We start from the raw sequence: 15,670 nt of genomic DNA on the forward strand, positions 1-15,670 counted from the left end.
TTGTTGACTACGGGTAATGCAGAGGCACAATGGAGGAAGGCACAGGGTGTACAGTACGAATATGGGGAGAAGGCGAGCAGGTTGCTGGCCCACCAATTGAGGAAAAGGGGAGCAGCGAGGGAGATAGGGGGGGTGAGAGATGAGGAGGGGGAGATGGAGCGGGGAGCGGAGAGAGTGAATGGAGTGTTCAAGGCATTTTATGAAAGATTATATGAAGCTCAGCCCCCGGATGGGAAGGAGAGAATGATGTGCTTTCTGGATCAGCTGGAATTTCCTAAGGTGGAGGAGCAGGAGAGGGCGGGACTGGGAGCACAGATTGAGACGGAGGAAGTAGTGAAAGGGATTGGGAGCATGCAGGCGGGGAAGGCCCCGGGACCAGACGGATTCCCAGTTGAATTCTATAGGAAATATATGGACTTGCTGGCCCCGCTACTGATGAGAACCTTTAATGAGGCGAGGGAAAGGGGGCAGCTGCCCCCGACTATGTCAGAGGCAACGATATCGCTCCTCCTAAAGAAGGAAAAAGACCCGCTGCAATGCGGGTCCTATAGGCCTATTTCCCTCCTGAATGTGGACGCTAAGATTCTGGCCAAGGTAATGGCAACGAGGATAGAGGATTGTGTCCCGGGGGTGGTTCATGAGGACCAAACTGGGTTTGTGAAGGGGAGACAGCTGAATACAAATATACGGAGGCTGCTAGGGGTAATGATGATGCCACCACCAGAGGGGGAAGCGGAGATAGTGGTGGCGATGGATGCCGAGAAAGCATTTGATAGAGTGGAGTGGGTTTATTTGTGGGAGGTGCTGAGGAGATTTGGCTTTGGAGATGGGTATATCAGATGGGTACAGTTGCTGTATAGGGCCCCGATGGCGAGCGTGGTCACGAATGGACGGGGGTCTGATTATTTTCGGCTCCATAGAGGGACGAGGCAGGGATGTCCTCTGTCCCCGTTATTGTTTGCACTGGCGATTGAGCCCCTGGCCATAGCATTGAGGGGTTCCAGGAAGTGGAGGGGAGTACTCAGGGGAGGAGAAGAACACCGGGTATCTCTGTATGCGGATGATTTGTTGCTATATGTGGCGGACCCGGCGGAGGGGATGCCAGAGATAATGAGGATACTTGGGGAGTTTGGGGATTTTTCAGGGTATAAATTGAACATGGGGAAAAGTGAGTTGTTTGTGGTGCATCCAGGGGAGCAGAGCAGAGAAATAGAGGATTTACCGTTGAGGAAGGTAACAAGGGACTTTCGGTATTTGGGGATCCAGATAGCCAAGAATTGGGGTACATTACATAGGCTTAATTTAACGCGGTTGGTGGAACAGATGGAGGAGGACTTTAAGAGATGGGACATGGTGTCCCTGTCACTGGCAGGGAGGGTGCAGGCGGTTAAAATGGTGCTCCTCCCGAGATTCCTTTTTATGTTTCAGTGCCTCCAGGCGGTGGTCACGAAGGCTTTTTTCAAAAGAATCGAGAAGAGTATTATGAGTTTTGTGTGGGCCGGGAAGACCCCGAGAGTGAGGAGGGGATTTTTGCAGCGTAGTAGGGACAGGGGGGGATGGCACTACCGAGCCTAAGTGAGTACTACTGGGCCGCCAATATTTCAATGGTGCGTAAGTGGATGGGAGAAGAGGAGGGAGCGGCGTGGAAGAGATTGGAGAGGGCGTCCTGCAGTGGGACTAGCCTACAAGCTATGGTGACGGCGCCGCTGCTGTTCTCACCGAAGAAATACACCACAAGCCCGGTGGTGGTGGCTACATTGAAAATTTGGGGGCAGTGGAGACGGCATAGGGGAAAGACGGGAGCCTCGGTGCGGTCCCCGATAAGAAATAACCATAGGTTTGTTCCGGGGAAAATGGATGGAGGATTTGGAGCATGGCAAAGAGCAGGGGTAGCACAATTGAGAGATCTGTTCGTAGATGGGACGTTTGCGAGTCTGGGAGTGCTGACGGAAAAATATGGGTTGCCCCAAGGGAATGCATTTTGGTATATGCAACTGAGGGCTTTTGCGAGGCAACAGGTGAAGGAATTCCCGCAGCTCCCGACGCAGGAGGTGCAGGATAGAGTGATCTCAGAGACATGGGTGGGGGATGGTAAGGTGTCGGACATATATCGGGAAATGAGGGACGAGGGGGAGATCATGGTAGATGAGCTGAAAGGGAAATGGGAAGAAGAGCTGGGGGAGGAGATTGAGGAGGGGCTGTGGGCTGATGCCCTAGGGGGGGGAGGAATCGGACGGACTCTCAGGGATGTTATTGTATATGTATAGGCACTTGTTTTAGGTAATGTATATTGGACTGTTGGATTGTATCTTTGGAGAGTATTTATTCTTGACCAGGCAGTTGCCATTTAGTTTGGTTTTTGTTTCTGTTCATATATTATTTATTTATTTGTTTAAAACTGGCCAATGTTATTTATATTGCTTTATTGTTGTTTAAAAGAAACACTACGTACTGTTATGTTTGGCCAAAAAATCTTGAATAAAATATATTTTTTTAAAAAAAGAAAATGAGTTTGAGCAGAAACTTAGGGAAAGAGTGAGTCTTTAAAAAATGGACATAATTGAATTGCCAGTTAGGTACAAATAAGAAAGTCCACTGCATTAAATGCAAAGCCTACTGAGAAAATAATGGAACTGTGTGCCACAGCTGACAGCAACACTTTTATTAATGGAATTGTATCTTATATTTCAAAAAACATGTATAAATATTGGGGATTATATATATCACATCACAAAAAAATAACTTGCATCTCAAATACAACTGTTCTTCAAACCAATTCATTGTTAGGGTATCAGTCTTTGGGAAAGCAAACAATTGTTTTGTCTTTAGGTACCACCTCTTTCAAGCTTTGAGCAGCTGGCCCAAGAAATGACCCTCTTCATGGATGCTGTAAGATGATTCGAATGACCCAGAATGACATTTCTACCCATACATATCTTTGTGTTTTCTGCAAAGTATTGATATTCTCTATTTCAATATTTTGAGTACATTACACGATTAGAAAAATATGTACAAAAAGTCAAAGATCTAAAGCCTCACAAAAAGCAAGATCTTCTGCAGGAAACCCAGGACCCCAAACAAATCAAAGTCCTCTCCAAATATGGTCCGCTAGTTTAATTTTAGTTATTTATTCAGGAATAAAATGTCTGCAAATATTCCATTGCTTGTCTGATGGATCTAATTTTTTTTAGTGTATTTTCTCAGAGAATCACGTATCAGGATATAATCTGATCACACAAGCTTCTGTTCACAAGTTGGTCTGTTCACATAAACTAAACTGCTGACCTATTGTTTAAAGTAAAACTTCACACGGGCAAAATGACCCTTCTGAATTATACCTCTTCAGGTCGGCTATGAATAATTGTCATAATTTCCATTGTTGGAGTAAAGAAAAATTCCTGTCTTTGTGAATGTTCGTTTTCATCTCAATATTTTTGGCACCACATGACCATCCCCTTCCCCAGCCCCTGCAGTTTTCTATCTCTCATCAAAGTGCTGCGGGTACAATTCCATTGTATCTCCATTATCTGACCATTTTCAGTCTGTAACTGTTAGTCGGCTTTTCAACCATGGAGGCCATCAGCAGTCCAACTCTATTCCAACACCCAGACCATTGATTTCCAGTCTGACTCACGAGGATCCTATTTGCTTCCTCACCCAAAACGATACAAGGTCACCGAGGCCAACTGAAGAAATCAAATTATGCTCCAGGTGACTCAGCGCAGACAAGGAATTGAACCAGAAACCTTCCGGTCTGTATAGCTCAGCTTTACCTTAGGGCCGTCTTTACCCATGAGGGGATCAGGGACATCCAGTAGTGCAGATAATTACTTCACAGCGTCTGTGTCAAGGAATGTTTTTGCAATGGCAAGTGCACTGGTTTGAATGACAACAATTTACTTGACAAAGAAAGATACATTTCAGCACATTAATCATTCTAAAACAGATTTTATAGATTCACTGCTGGTTTCAACAAGAAAAGATAAACAAATGGTGGGATTTTCCAGTCCCTCCCACCATCCGGTCCCGCTTAAAGTCAATGGACTTCTGGCTGGGCTGTCGTATCTCCCGCAGAGGATCCTGCCACGATGGGGCCAGATAGTCCAGGCCAAAAATACAAACCAACCCTTGCCCACACAGTCCACACCAATCACTCTATTTCTTCAACCTCCAGATCCTCCTTAATGTTACAAAGATTACTGCATTTAGCATGGTGTGGATACCCTACCCAGAGAGCGGTTCTCCAATACACCATCAGTGCTGGTATGATCTTACTGATGCTGGTGGCTCGATTCATTATATTCCTCCTGGATTCACAGTTAACCAACTATATCGACACATATAAAATGAAATGAAATGAAAATCGCTTATTGTCACAAGTAGGCTTCAAATGAAGTTACTGTGAAAAGCCCCGAGTCGCCACATTCCGGCGCCTGTTCGGGGAGGCTGGTACGGGACCATATAAAGGTGGAGGACAAGACGAGTGGCATGTACAGCCTCGCATTCCAAGATTAATGATAGGACAGCTCCTCTGCGTGATTAAAAAGTGCATCAAGAGTACAAAGAAGTCATCATGTGAGGCTTATGCTGCATAAACCTGCACAGTAATAAAACAGAAACAAAATTGTATGCCAAACAAAACCCGGAAAATATAAATCTGAGCATTGCCTTTGAGTTACAGAGCAGCAAAACTTCTTCCACGTTCATTCCTTAAACTCCACGAATTACACGGTGCTCATACTCTTTCCTCATGGTTTGCTCAATCTGTTTAAGGAACACTTGTGGAAGCCTCCCACATAAAGTGTGGACAGTTTTCAAGAAATTGTTTTGGAGTGGGAAATAAAGAGCCTGAAACAAATTCTCTTCAAAGGGGAACTGAAAGACAAAAGAAAGGTTTATGATTAATGTCCTTGCTCTGCCAGAAATTTCTATCGTTCCAGAACACCACCACGCATTTATCAATGGAATTGGGCATCATACTCAGTCATCGATGAGGAAGGCTAATCCATCAGACTCAGGACAGGACAGCAGCTTCCAGTACTGCGTCGTGCTCATGCTTTTGAACCGCACCTTTGGTGAACTTAATTGTTCCAGAAAGCTTTCAGAAGCAGAAACTGAACATTCTGAGATGAATGTAGGACGATGACAATATCTTCGCTCTTGTGAAAAGACAATCAGGAAATTTGCTATGATTGTTCTTTCACGCACGAATAGTATACTGACAAGAAAACATTAATTATGCACCTTTGACTGCTCTGGTGCACAGTATTTTGTGCTGACTGTTGAGCACTCAACTGTCAAGAGCTCTGAATTATTAATTTGCAGCAGAATTTGTTAGTATCACCATCACATAACCAATGCAATGTAGTGAAATGCTTGCAGTCTCAATATTAAACTACATTTTTTCCCAGAAACGGAGAAACCTGGAGCTACGCAACATCCATCAATCCCAAATATTCTCTAGCTCTTAAATGCAACAGAAGGATCAAATGAGAAGGATTTTTTTCTCCAAAATGAATGATGAGATCTTATCAGTTTTCGCCATAACAGCTCAAGTGAAAATCAAAGGTTGAGTTACAGTAAATCAGTAATAGAAAAGCACAATATTGTGGTTATGGGAATCTGAAGTAAAACAGAAAATACTGGAAATATTCAGCACCCCACTTCTACCTCCTTTCCAAGATTCACATCTCCTCTCCGCTCTCTTCAGAATTTCGAAGGGACCATTTCCTCCGCTACACTCTGATTCATGCCTCAAGTCACCCCAACAACTCTTCCCTCCCCCTCGGCATCTTATCATGCAAGCACATACGATGCAACATCTGCCCTTTTAGCCCAGCCCCCACCTCTCACTGCCCATGGTTGCAAACATTCCTCTCGGTGAAACAGCAATTTACCGGTACTTCTTTTAATTTTATAGACTGTATTCACTGCTCACGATGTGGTCTCCTCTACACGGGGGAGACCAAACACAGATCGGGTGGTCACTTTGTAGCACATGTTGGTTCAGTCTGCAAGCGGCACCTGGAACTTCCATTTGCCTGTCATTTTAATTGTTTAATAATCTACTTTGCTGTCCTCAGACCTCTGCCTCCTCCAGTAATGTGAGGCAGTTCAATGCAAGCTCGATGAACAGCACCTCGTCTTTCAACTGGACACCTTACAGCAGTCTGGTCTTAACGCTGAGTTCAACCATTTTGTAACCTCTCCCCCATTGTTTCCCCTTTTCCTTTCCTAGTTTCTGTTTTTCTCTTTTTCTTTCTTTGTCTTTTGGGCAGCAGCTGTACATTTCTGCCATTCACATCTGCTCCCAACAATTCTTTTGTTTCCTTGCTTACCCATTTTGGCTACTCTTTTTGGTCTTGTATCACAAACACTTTTGTTATTTAATCCCTCCTGTCGCATTATCACTTTTGATTTCCCCCCCCAACTTTCCCCTATCACTTACTTAAAACCTATCGCATCTTCAACTCTTTCCAGTCCTGGTGAAAGGTTACCAACTCAAAACAATGGGCAGTATTTTGAAAGCAGTGTAATAATAATCATCTTATTATTGTCACAAGTAGGCTTACATTACCACTGCAACAAAGTTACTGTGAAAATCCCCTCGTCGCCACACTCCGGCGCCTGTTCGGGTACACGGAGGGAGAATTCAGAAAATCCAATTCACCGAACAAGCACGTCTTTCGGGACTTGTGGGCGGAAACCTGAGCACCCAGAGGAAACCCACGCAGATACAAAGGGAACACACAGACAGTGACCCAAGCGGGAATTGAACCCGGGACCCTAGCGCTGTGAATCAACAGTGCTATCCACTGTGCTACCGTGCCGCCCATGTGCCATTCCTCGCGGCGTAACTGAAAATGTTGTGTCATTTCTGTTCTTCTGCCATTTCCCATTTTGCACACGGTTATTATTGAAATGTAAAGTGCCTGCAGGGTGCACGACAGACACAGGAGATAAAGTGATGGAGGAAATCTTTCAGTGGTGAAAGCCGGCGTCTGCTGACATCGCTGAAGCCATTGACGGATAATTATGGGCAGCACACTGGTTAGCACTGTTGCTTCACAGCACCAGGGTCCCAGGTTCGATTCCCGGCTTGGGTCACTGTCTGTGCGGAGTCTCCCCGTGTCTGCATGGGTTTCCTCCAGGTACTCTGGTTTCTTCCCACAAGTCACGAAAGACGTGCTGTTCGGTAATTTGGACATTCTGAATTCTCCCTCCGTGTACCCGAACAGGCGCCGGAATGTGGCAACTTGGGGCTTTTCGCAGTAACCTCATTGTAGTGTTAATGTAAGCCTACTTGTGACAATAAAGGTGAATGTAAGCCTACTTGTGACAATAAAGGTTAATGTAAGCCTACTTGTGAAGGTTATTATTAAACAGCCTCCTGTTCAAACAGGGAATCTGCACTTCACAGTCAGAATTGTGTCATTCAGGAGGATTCTCCACAAACCCCCCCCATCAAGTTCTGCATGGCAGACCATCGACCAAGATTTGCCCCCTTAGGGTCTCTTGCGGGACGTCAGGGAAAGGGAGGAAACGTTCTTTCCTGTTGACCCGCCCGCCAGACCAAGGCGGTCCGCACGGAGGTTGCAGAGGAGATGAGCAACAGCCGCATGACGAATTATACCTGGAAAGTGCAGGAAACTGGTCAACGACCTGCTCCAATTCACCAGGGTAAATGCACCATCTTCAACAGGAGTCCCTTGTGGGGTCATCAATACTGTATATTTACAAGTGGACAGCTGCGCCAGAACAGTGATCACATGATCAGCCTAAGTGCCACTTGGCAACTGAGCTCATGTGGAACTTTGGTATTTGATGTGGATGCCTGTGGAGAAGTGGGGGCTCGATGTAATTTGACATGTAGATGACAAACAGACCCACAATTCCCGTGAGAGGCTACAGACAAGACCTCAGGCTCCTGATAGATGCCGAGGAAGAGGCAATGGAGATGGCTGGCAAATAATGTAATTGCTGATTGGTTGCTGCAGTGAGGCTGGACCGGATGCTCGTGGTATTTGGGTTCACAGGACGATGAGATGAAATGTGACTCGCTCAAAACGCGATGATTCTTAATGTGACTGTTCGTTCCCCATGACAGGTCATCGTGACCCAATGACCAGGACGCAGCGAAGACGGGAACAAGGAAATTCTACCTCTGGCATGGAGAAAAAGAAGGAAGGATGGACTGTCACCAGTCTCATCATCCACCTCTGCCAGCACAGTTATACTCACATGGTCCACAGGGGGTTTGCAGTTAGATTTGGGAGCACAATCTGGTGAGCACACCTCAGTCGTATCCCAGCACCAGAGGGATGCTGTGACAGCCGTGCCCCCAGGCAAGTGGGCTCGGCCCCCGCGAGCCTGATGCAGATGACTGACCTCCAGTCGCAGCCACAATAGACCTGCTAGACACGCAGAAGGGAAAGTAAGGTAAGGATGCCAGGGATGATGCGCAGGTCTGTGCTGGATATGAAGGCGTTCATGCACGCCATGATTTCAACCACGTTTCGTGCATTTGAAGACATGCTTTCATCCATGGAGAGTCTAGCAACTGGCATCCCATTTCGTGCATTCAATCCATGACCTGGGCCTCCCTCCAGCAGCCCCAACTCCTTAGGAAGGCAGAGAGATGCCATTGTGCATCCAGGTGGAGGAGGAACATATTTCAGCTGCCCTTGGGTTTTCCGTTCAGGACAACCCGCAGGGTTAGCGGCATCTCCTCATCGCTTCTACCCCAACAGTTGAAGCAGACAAGATGGAGCAGGACACTCTGCAGGAGTACAAAAGACCCCAAGTAGGCTGGAGCCCTCAAGATCCCACATCTCCAGAGGATGCCTGCCATGGTCACCTGAGGCAAAAGAGTGAGGAGACTGCCTCCAGCTCGGGGCTGTAAATAGACAGTTGCAGGTGCAACCATAGCATTTTAAAGATGATACTGGACCAGAATTATTGGCAAGGCAGGCTGTTACATCGATGTACATTTGCCCCAAAGATGCCGTGTGAAAGCTCCACTTCCCATTCTATTCTAGGTGGTAGAGGGAACAGGTTTATAGTTAACTCAGCAAGGTAAGATGGCAGGGCTCGATCTACATCCCAGGAAGGTGTTGGAAGTCTGGCAGTGAAGTGATGGTCATGCAGATGCATTATTGTTGTGAAACCCTTTTTTAGATCAAGTTGTCCCTGACATGTCTCTCCATGGCCCTGACATCCACAAAACACTCATTTGGAATAAAGGCCTCTTTCTCAGGCTCTGACAAATTCTTGACATCTGAGGAGGGCTGATCTTCCTCATGCTCTTTCCATGGCAACCTGGCTCCAGATTTTACAGATGTATTCCATTATAGACCACAGCTATTTGTGACCCCCTCCGGAGTGTGTATTGCTGAACCTCTCCTGACCAGTCAAGGCTGTGTAAACACACTTTAATCAAGCTGAATGGTGTGTGCCCAATGAGTGCTCTGGTGGAGGGGGAGGCTTCATTGTAGTGGTCCTCTGCCTCACTGGCGCCATCAGCCATAGAGCCCTTGTCAGCGAGAATCCGCTCATCAACCTGATCTGGGGCTTCAAAAAGCTCTGGGAGCTGCTGAGTTGCATAAGATGCATGCACCATGACAGTTCCCTGGGAAACAGGCACGCCATGATTTCAACCATGTTTCACGCATTTGAACGCATGGTTTAATCCACGGAGAGGCTGGCGTCCGGCATCTGAGTACGCGCATTCGATCCAAATACGCTTGGGCCTGCATTCCATCATACTAGCTGTGGGCAGCATGGTAGCATAGTGGTTAGCACAGTTGCTTCACAGCTCCAGGGTCCCAGGTTTGATTCCCGGCTTGGATTACTGTCTGTGCGGAGTCTGCACGTTCTCCCCGTGTGTGCGTGGGTTTCCTCCGGGTGCTCCGGTTTCCTCCCACAGTCCAAAGATGTGCAGATTAGGTTGATTGGCCATGCTAAATTGCCCTTAGTGTCCAAAAAAAAGGTTAAGTGGGGTTACGGGTATAGGGTGGAGGTGTGGACTTGGTAGGGTGCGCTTTTCAAGGTCCGGCGCTGATTCGATGGGCTGAATGGCCTCCTTCAGCACTGTAGATTCTATGGTCCTATGTAGATTCTATGGCTCAGTTAAGCAGTGTCTAGGTGATTCCGCAGAACTAAATAGGGCATCGCCACCTCCTTTACACACCCATGTGTGGCAACCTGTGAGATGCCAAATATATTTCCCATCACAACCTTGAAGCGACTGCTGGCAAACGTCTTTAGCACCACGGCATGGGGTTCCCACATGGTTGCAAGTCCACATAATATTGGTAACCATTTCTCAGGATACCCTCAGATGTCACTGGATTCACCTCTCCGACATCTAGAGGTTCTTTATTCTTGTCCTCTGGATGCACTAACATGCCTGTGCTTGGTTTCACCAATGCCTTCCCTGGATGTCTGCATCCCCTCTGGTGCTGCCTGCTATTGGCCTTGCAGCTTCTGTTGTTGGACAGCAAGACATCTCCTTCTCACATTCTCTCCTCCTGCTCCCAGGAATATCGGCTGAATGAACCCATGGGTATTGTAATCACTGCACAGTGCAAAGAGAACAAACTTAGCGATGATTGTATGCTTGTCCATGGTTCTCATCCATAGAACTAATGATCAGTGAACCCCTTTAATCAGACAATGGTATGCACCCAAAACGCTACCCACCAAAATAATTGTCTTCACACCCTAATCTACATTCCCTATTGCAAATCAACAAATCCTCAATGTGGTGTGTCCAACCTTTCAGACATGTTCCTGTGCCTTCAACCCTCTTCCTGTCACCCTCACCCTTGACCCACCCAACATCACCTTTTGCCTTCCCTCTGTGACCCTTGAATCCCCCCCCCCCCCCGCCCCATCAACAGTTTGGATCCTACATTCCATCTCTACCTGCATGCCCCCACCCCGCCTACACCACTGCCTATTCAAATGCCCACTTGCCCACTCTGACCCTCAGCCCTCCCATTAGCCCCCTCAATGCTTTCATCCACTCCCATGCTCCAGCCTATGAAACTTTTGAATACTCAACCTGGACTGCAAATGCCTCCACACCAAATCTGCCTCCTCCCTCAGCCATCCAGCACCCTCAATTCAACCTACACTACCCCAACACTGAGATCACCAACCCCACTCTTTAGGTCTGTCGTTCACCGTGCCCAGAACCACATGCCAAACATTCCCTGCCCACCCCCCCAAACCCACATGACCAGCACACCCAGGATGCGAGGGACACCCCTCCCCCAGGATACAAGGGACACCCCCCCCCCCCCCCCCACCACAGCTCCCTTTCATGACATGCAAACATAACAAATGTAGGAACCTGTCACGGGCTAACGCAAAGCTGCTGACATTTCCTCTGCATCTCAACCCATCAGGAGACCAAAGCTTTGCCATCCACCTAATTTATTCACCCCTATATGTCATGTTTCCCACTCTTGTGTGCTCCACCTGCCCACTACACTCCACCATTAACTCTTCTTCTCTCCAGAGATGATGCCAGGCCAGCATTTTCTGTTCTAAATCAGCAAGTGACACATATGTGATCAGACAGCTAATTTGGAACTTCCTTCCACTGATAGGAATCAAATAAATTCCTCCTGATAAAATTGTAGCTCTTCAGAAAGGAGGCATATTATTTTTGTGTTTGAAATACTTACATCACGTATAGCCTCATACACTACTTTGAAGGCAGGTTGTTTATCATCATGATAAACTCCACGGTTCCCATGAAGAATCGAAACTCCCTGGTCCTCTGCTCCTCGACAGTTGCTGCCGTACATGCAATGATCTGGTCGATAATTCCACTGACAAGGGAACATGTACAGATATTCTACAGAATGAAAAGAAACATTATTTTAATATCCTACCTAGCTTTAAAGATGACCACATATTTATCATCCCAAAGATTATGGGCTGGGATGCCCTGCCAGCGGAGGGAATCCCAACCGCCCAGTGAATGGGAGGGGGCTGGCCAAAAACAGGTTTCATGCCGGTCACGAAACCCGTTGCCAGTCTCCTGGCCTGCCCTGCTGGTCCCGTTGAGCTTCCCAATGTCCCAACGAGGTTCGGGACCAGACCTAGTGGGAACATGCAAATTGTTCATTAGAGTTGTTTTCAATGTAATTTATGGGCAGGGCGCCTGATTCACCTGCCTCCTGGGATGCTCCAGCCCACCCAGGTGCTGAGAACAAAGAGTCAGCCTCGTAAAAAGAACTGGTTAGAAAAACAGCTGCTTCTCTGAGTTAACAGATCTCTGCAGCGCTAAATAAATGAGCAATCTTAATCCTCCCTTTGAAACAGCCTGGACCGGTCAATCAGAAAGCTTGTAACAGGCAATAGCCCATGAAATTGAATGTAAACAATGCAGCTCAAAGCTTTTAGACTTGCAGACATAGAAGCAGGCTAGAAAATGTTCAAGGGCAATGAAACCTTCAAAACGTTTTTACCTTAATCTGACAGATCTTTGAACTTGGCATACTGACAGACAGTTTAAAGGGTTTAGGGTTACAGATGGGAACACTTTCACTTTACAAGAACAGAACTGTATTTTTGAAATACTGCATGTTTAAAGGGTTTAAAGGCTGCAAATGTGTAGAGAAGCCAAATAAACCCCATCCCAGGAAAGACTCCAGCTCAGCACAAGCCTCCGTGACCCCCACCTCCCATGAAGGAACCCCCTTGGCACCCTGGAGGAAATTGTAGGGAAGGGACTCATCCCCTTGCTACCCCTCAGATTCTGCAGGGTGCCAGGTTGGCACTGCCAAGGTGCGGGGCCTGAAGGAGGAGAAATCCAGGGCTTGGGGCTTAATGTGGGGATCGGGATGTGGGGTGATGGAGGGGGGTCCTTGCCAGGGATTCAGGGGGGACTGCAGAAGCATTCTGAGATTGAGGCGCCTGGTCTTTGAGGAGAGGGACCTGCCAGAGATATTAGGTCTCGGCCCTCTCAGCTCCAGCAAGAACCCTGGTGTGCAATTGAATGGCACTGAAATCCTGGTGGAGGGTAACTTTTTTTCCAAGTGCCACTGAATGGCACATTGGGATCACTCCTACGCCAGCAGGAATTACTCCGGTTTTCTCTTTGGCCGGTGCATTTAGTCTCCGATTGGGTGAATTGCGTCCCATGTTTTTGCATATAACTGGGCGTAATTGTTGACCCCCCCTCCTTTTTTTGGTCATAAAACATTATCCCCAACCTCAAATTTTTTTGCTCCACATGGATGCTTACAGTGATATGGGTAGCTATCAATATGTGCACGAGTTTAAGAAGTGCCCATAAATAGTAGAACCCAAATAGCAAACAACAAAATGGTTACCACCCACAGGCACACCAACAGTTTACTTTTATACTTGGCATATAAGTCAGCCCCGCTTTTTGGAGGGAGGTTTTGAAACTTTAAAGGACGAATTATACATCAACAAGAACTGGTCATTGTTAAAAAAAATTCTTCTTAAATTGCTTAAACTTTGAGATATAACATCTGAAAAGATTTGGAATGCATCTAAAAACAATCCTTTACATCCCTTTATATAACTTTAAATAAAACGATTTCTTAACATTCATTTCTACAGGTTTCCCCAATGACTCCGTATGTACGAACTTTCGGTTGCAAGTGCAGTTTAAAATATGCACTGGGCCTCGTGATTTAAATCAGGCTGGTATTGATGGACTAGAATGAATTTAAATATTCTTGGGTTTGTGAAGATGAAAAAGAGGAATCTACCATGATGCCGTTGCTGTGAACTGACAAATGGAGATAATGATGTCCCCGACACCTGGAGCATCTACTGCACAATGGAGGAGCCCGATGGAAATCATGTGCCCTTCTGGCACCGAATTAGCCACTATCAGGCCTTGTCCACAACTGAGAGCCCCGCTGGTGCAGGTCCTGCCTGCTAAGAGCTGCCAACCAATGAGAGGCAGCTTGTGCTTGCCGCTGGCACCAGTGAGAGTGGTTACAGCTGATGGGAATGCCCAGGCCACAGGTGAGTGAAAGGGTGATGGAGGTCGCAGAAGAGGGGGAAAGGGGGTTGGAGGTAGGGAGTCGGTTAGACATAGACCATACAGTGCAGAAGGAGGCCATTCGGCCCATCGAGTCTGCACTGACCCACTTAAACCCTCACTTCCACCCTATCCCCGTAACCCAATAACCCCTCCTAACCTTTTTGGTCACTAAGGGCAATTTATCATGGCCAATCCACCTAACCTGCACATGTTTGGACTGTGGGAAGAAACCGGAGCACCCGGTGGAAACCCACGCAGACACGGGGAGAACTTGCAAATTCCGCACAGACTGTGACCCAGCAGGGAATCGAACCTGGGACCCTGGTGCTGAGAAGCCACAGTGCTATCCACTTGTGCTACTGTGCTGCCCACTTTCAGTGGTTGCTTTCAGTGTGCCACTTGATTGGACACAAAATGCCCGAAAGCGTGAACTGTGGCCTCCACTTAATCCACAAGGCACCACTAAATTGCAGAGGGCTCAGGGGTTATGAATGTTAATTGATTTTATTAATGAGCCTAATTGACATCCACTGCTGGCAGATGGGAAGCCCCATCCGCCTTAAAAAGGGGAGGTTTTCCTGCCGCTGGGGGCTTGTCACAGGTCCTCTCCCATAGAATCAGAGAATTTACAGTGCAGCAGGAGGCCATTCGGCCCATCGAGTCTGCACCAGTCCTTGGAAAGAGCACCCTACTTACGCCTCCACCCTATACCCATAACCTCACCTAACCTTTTGGACACTAAGGGGCACTTTATAATAATCTTTAGTATTGTCACAAGTAGGCTTACATTAACACCGCAATGAAGTTACTGTGAAAATCCCCTAGTCGCCACACTATAGCACCTGCCGGGTACATTGAGGGAGGATTCAGAATGTCCAATTCACCGGACAGCGCGTCTTTCAGGACTTGTGGGTGGAAACTGGAGAATCGGAGGAAACCCATGCAGAAAAGGGGAGAACGTGCAGACTCCGCATAGACAGTGACCCAAGCGGGAATCGAACCTGATACCCTGGCGCTGTGTAGCAACAATGCTAGCCACTGTGTTACCGTGCCGATGAAGCATGGCCAATCGACCTAACCTGCACAATTTGGTTTGTGGGAGGAAACTGGAGCACCCGGAGGAAACCCACGCAGACTCGGGGAGAAAGTGCAAACTCCGCACAGTCACCCAAGGCCAAAATTGAGCCGGGACACTGGAGCTGTGAGGCAGCAGTACTAACCACTGTGCCACCCCATGATTAAGTGGGTCCAGTAACAGGGAAACACGGTTGCACAGTGGTTAGCACTGCTGCCTCACGGTGCCGAGGACCTGGGTTCGATCCTGGCCCCGGGTCACTGACCGTGTGGAGTTTGCACATTCTTCCTGTGTCTGCGTGGGTCTCACCCCCACAACCCAAAGATCTGCTGGGTAGGTAGACTGGCCACACTAAATTGCCCCTTAATTGGAAATTTAAAAAAAAATAAATAAATAAATTCGGTATAGTGACCATAGTCCCCAGCATGATGGACTGCAGAAAATCCAGCCCGAGGTGTACACAAAGAATAAGATGGCATTAGACTGCCAGCACTCAAACTGACATGACTCCCTGCTCTCAAGAGAAGAGAAAATCATAACGTTTTGCAGAGAGATTA

The 15,670-nt window shown here is 47.3% G+C and overlaps 1 protein-coding gene across 2 annotated transcripts in view; it reads right to left on the reverse strand.

The window, feature by feature from the left end:
• Positions 1 to 2,647: 2,647 nt before the first annotated feature.
• Positions 2,648 to 15,670, reverse strand: part of gxylt2 (glucoside xylosyltransferase 2) — an 86,158-nt gene continuing 73,135 nt past the window's right edge. For both annotated transcript variants that reach the window (XM_072472233.1, XM_072472232.1), the window contains 2 exons: positions 11,694 to 11,866; positions 2,648 to 4,875 (listed from right to left, as the gene is read on the reverse strand). In XM_072472233.1, the coding sequence (XP_072328334.1) occupies positions 4,711 to 4,875; positions 11,694 to 11,866 (338 nt within the window). In that variant the 3' untranslated portion in view covers positions 2,648 to 4,710. The remainder of the gene's footprint in view (positions 4,876 to 11,693; positions 11,867 to 15,670) is intronic.

Source organism: Scyliorhinus torazame, chromosome 13 (genome assembly GCF_047496885.1).
Source record: "Scyliorhinus torazame isolate Kashiwa2021f chromosome 13, sScyTor2.1, whole genome shotgun sequence".
NCBI classification, from domain to species: Eukaryota; Metazoa; Chordata; class Chondrichthyes; order Carcharhiniformes; family Scyliorhinidae; genus Scyliorhinus; species Scyliorhinus torazame.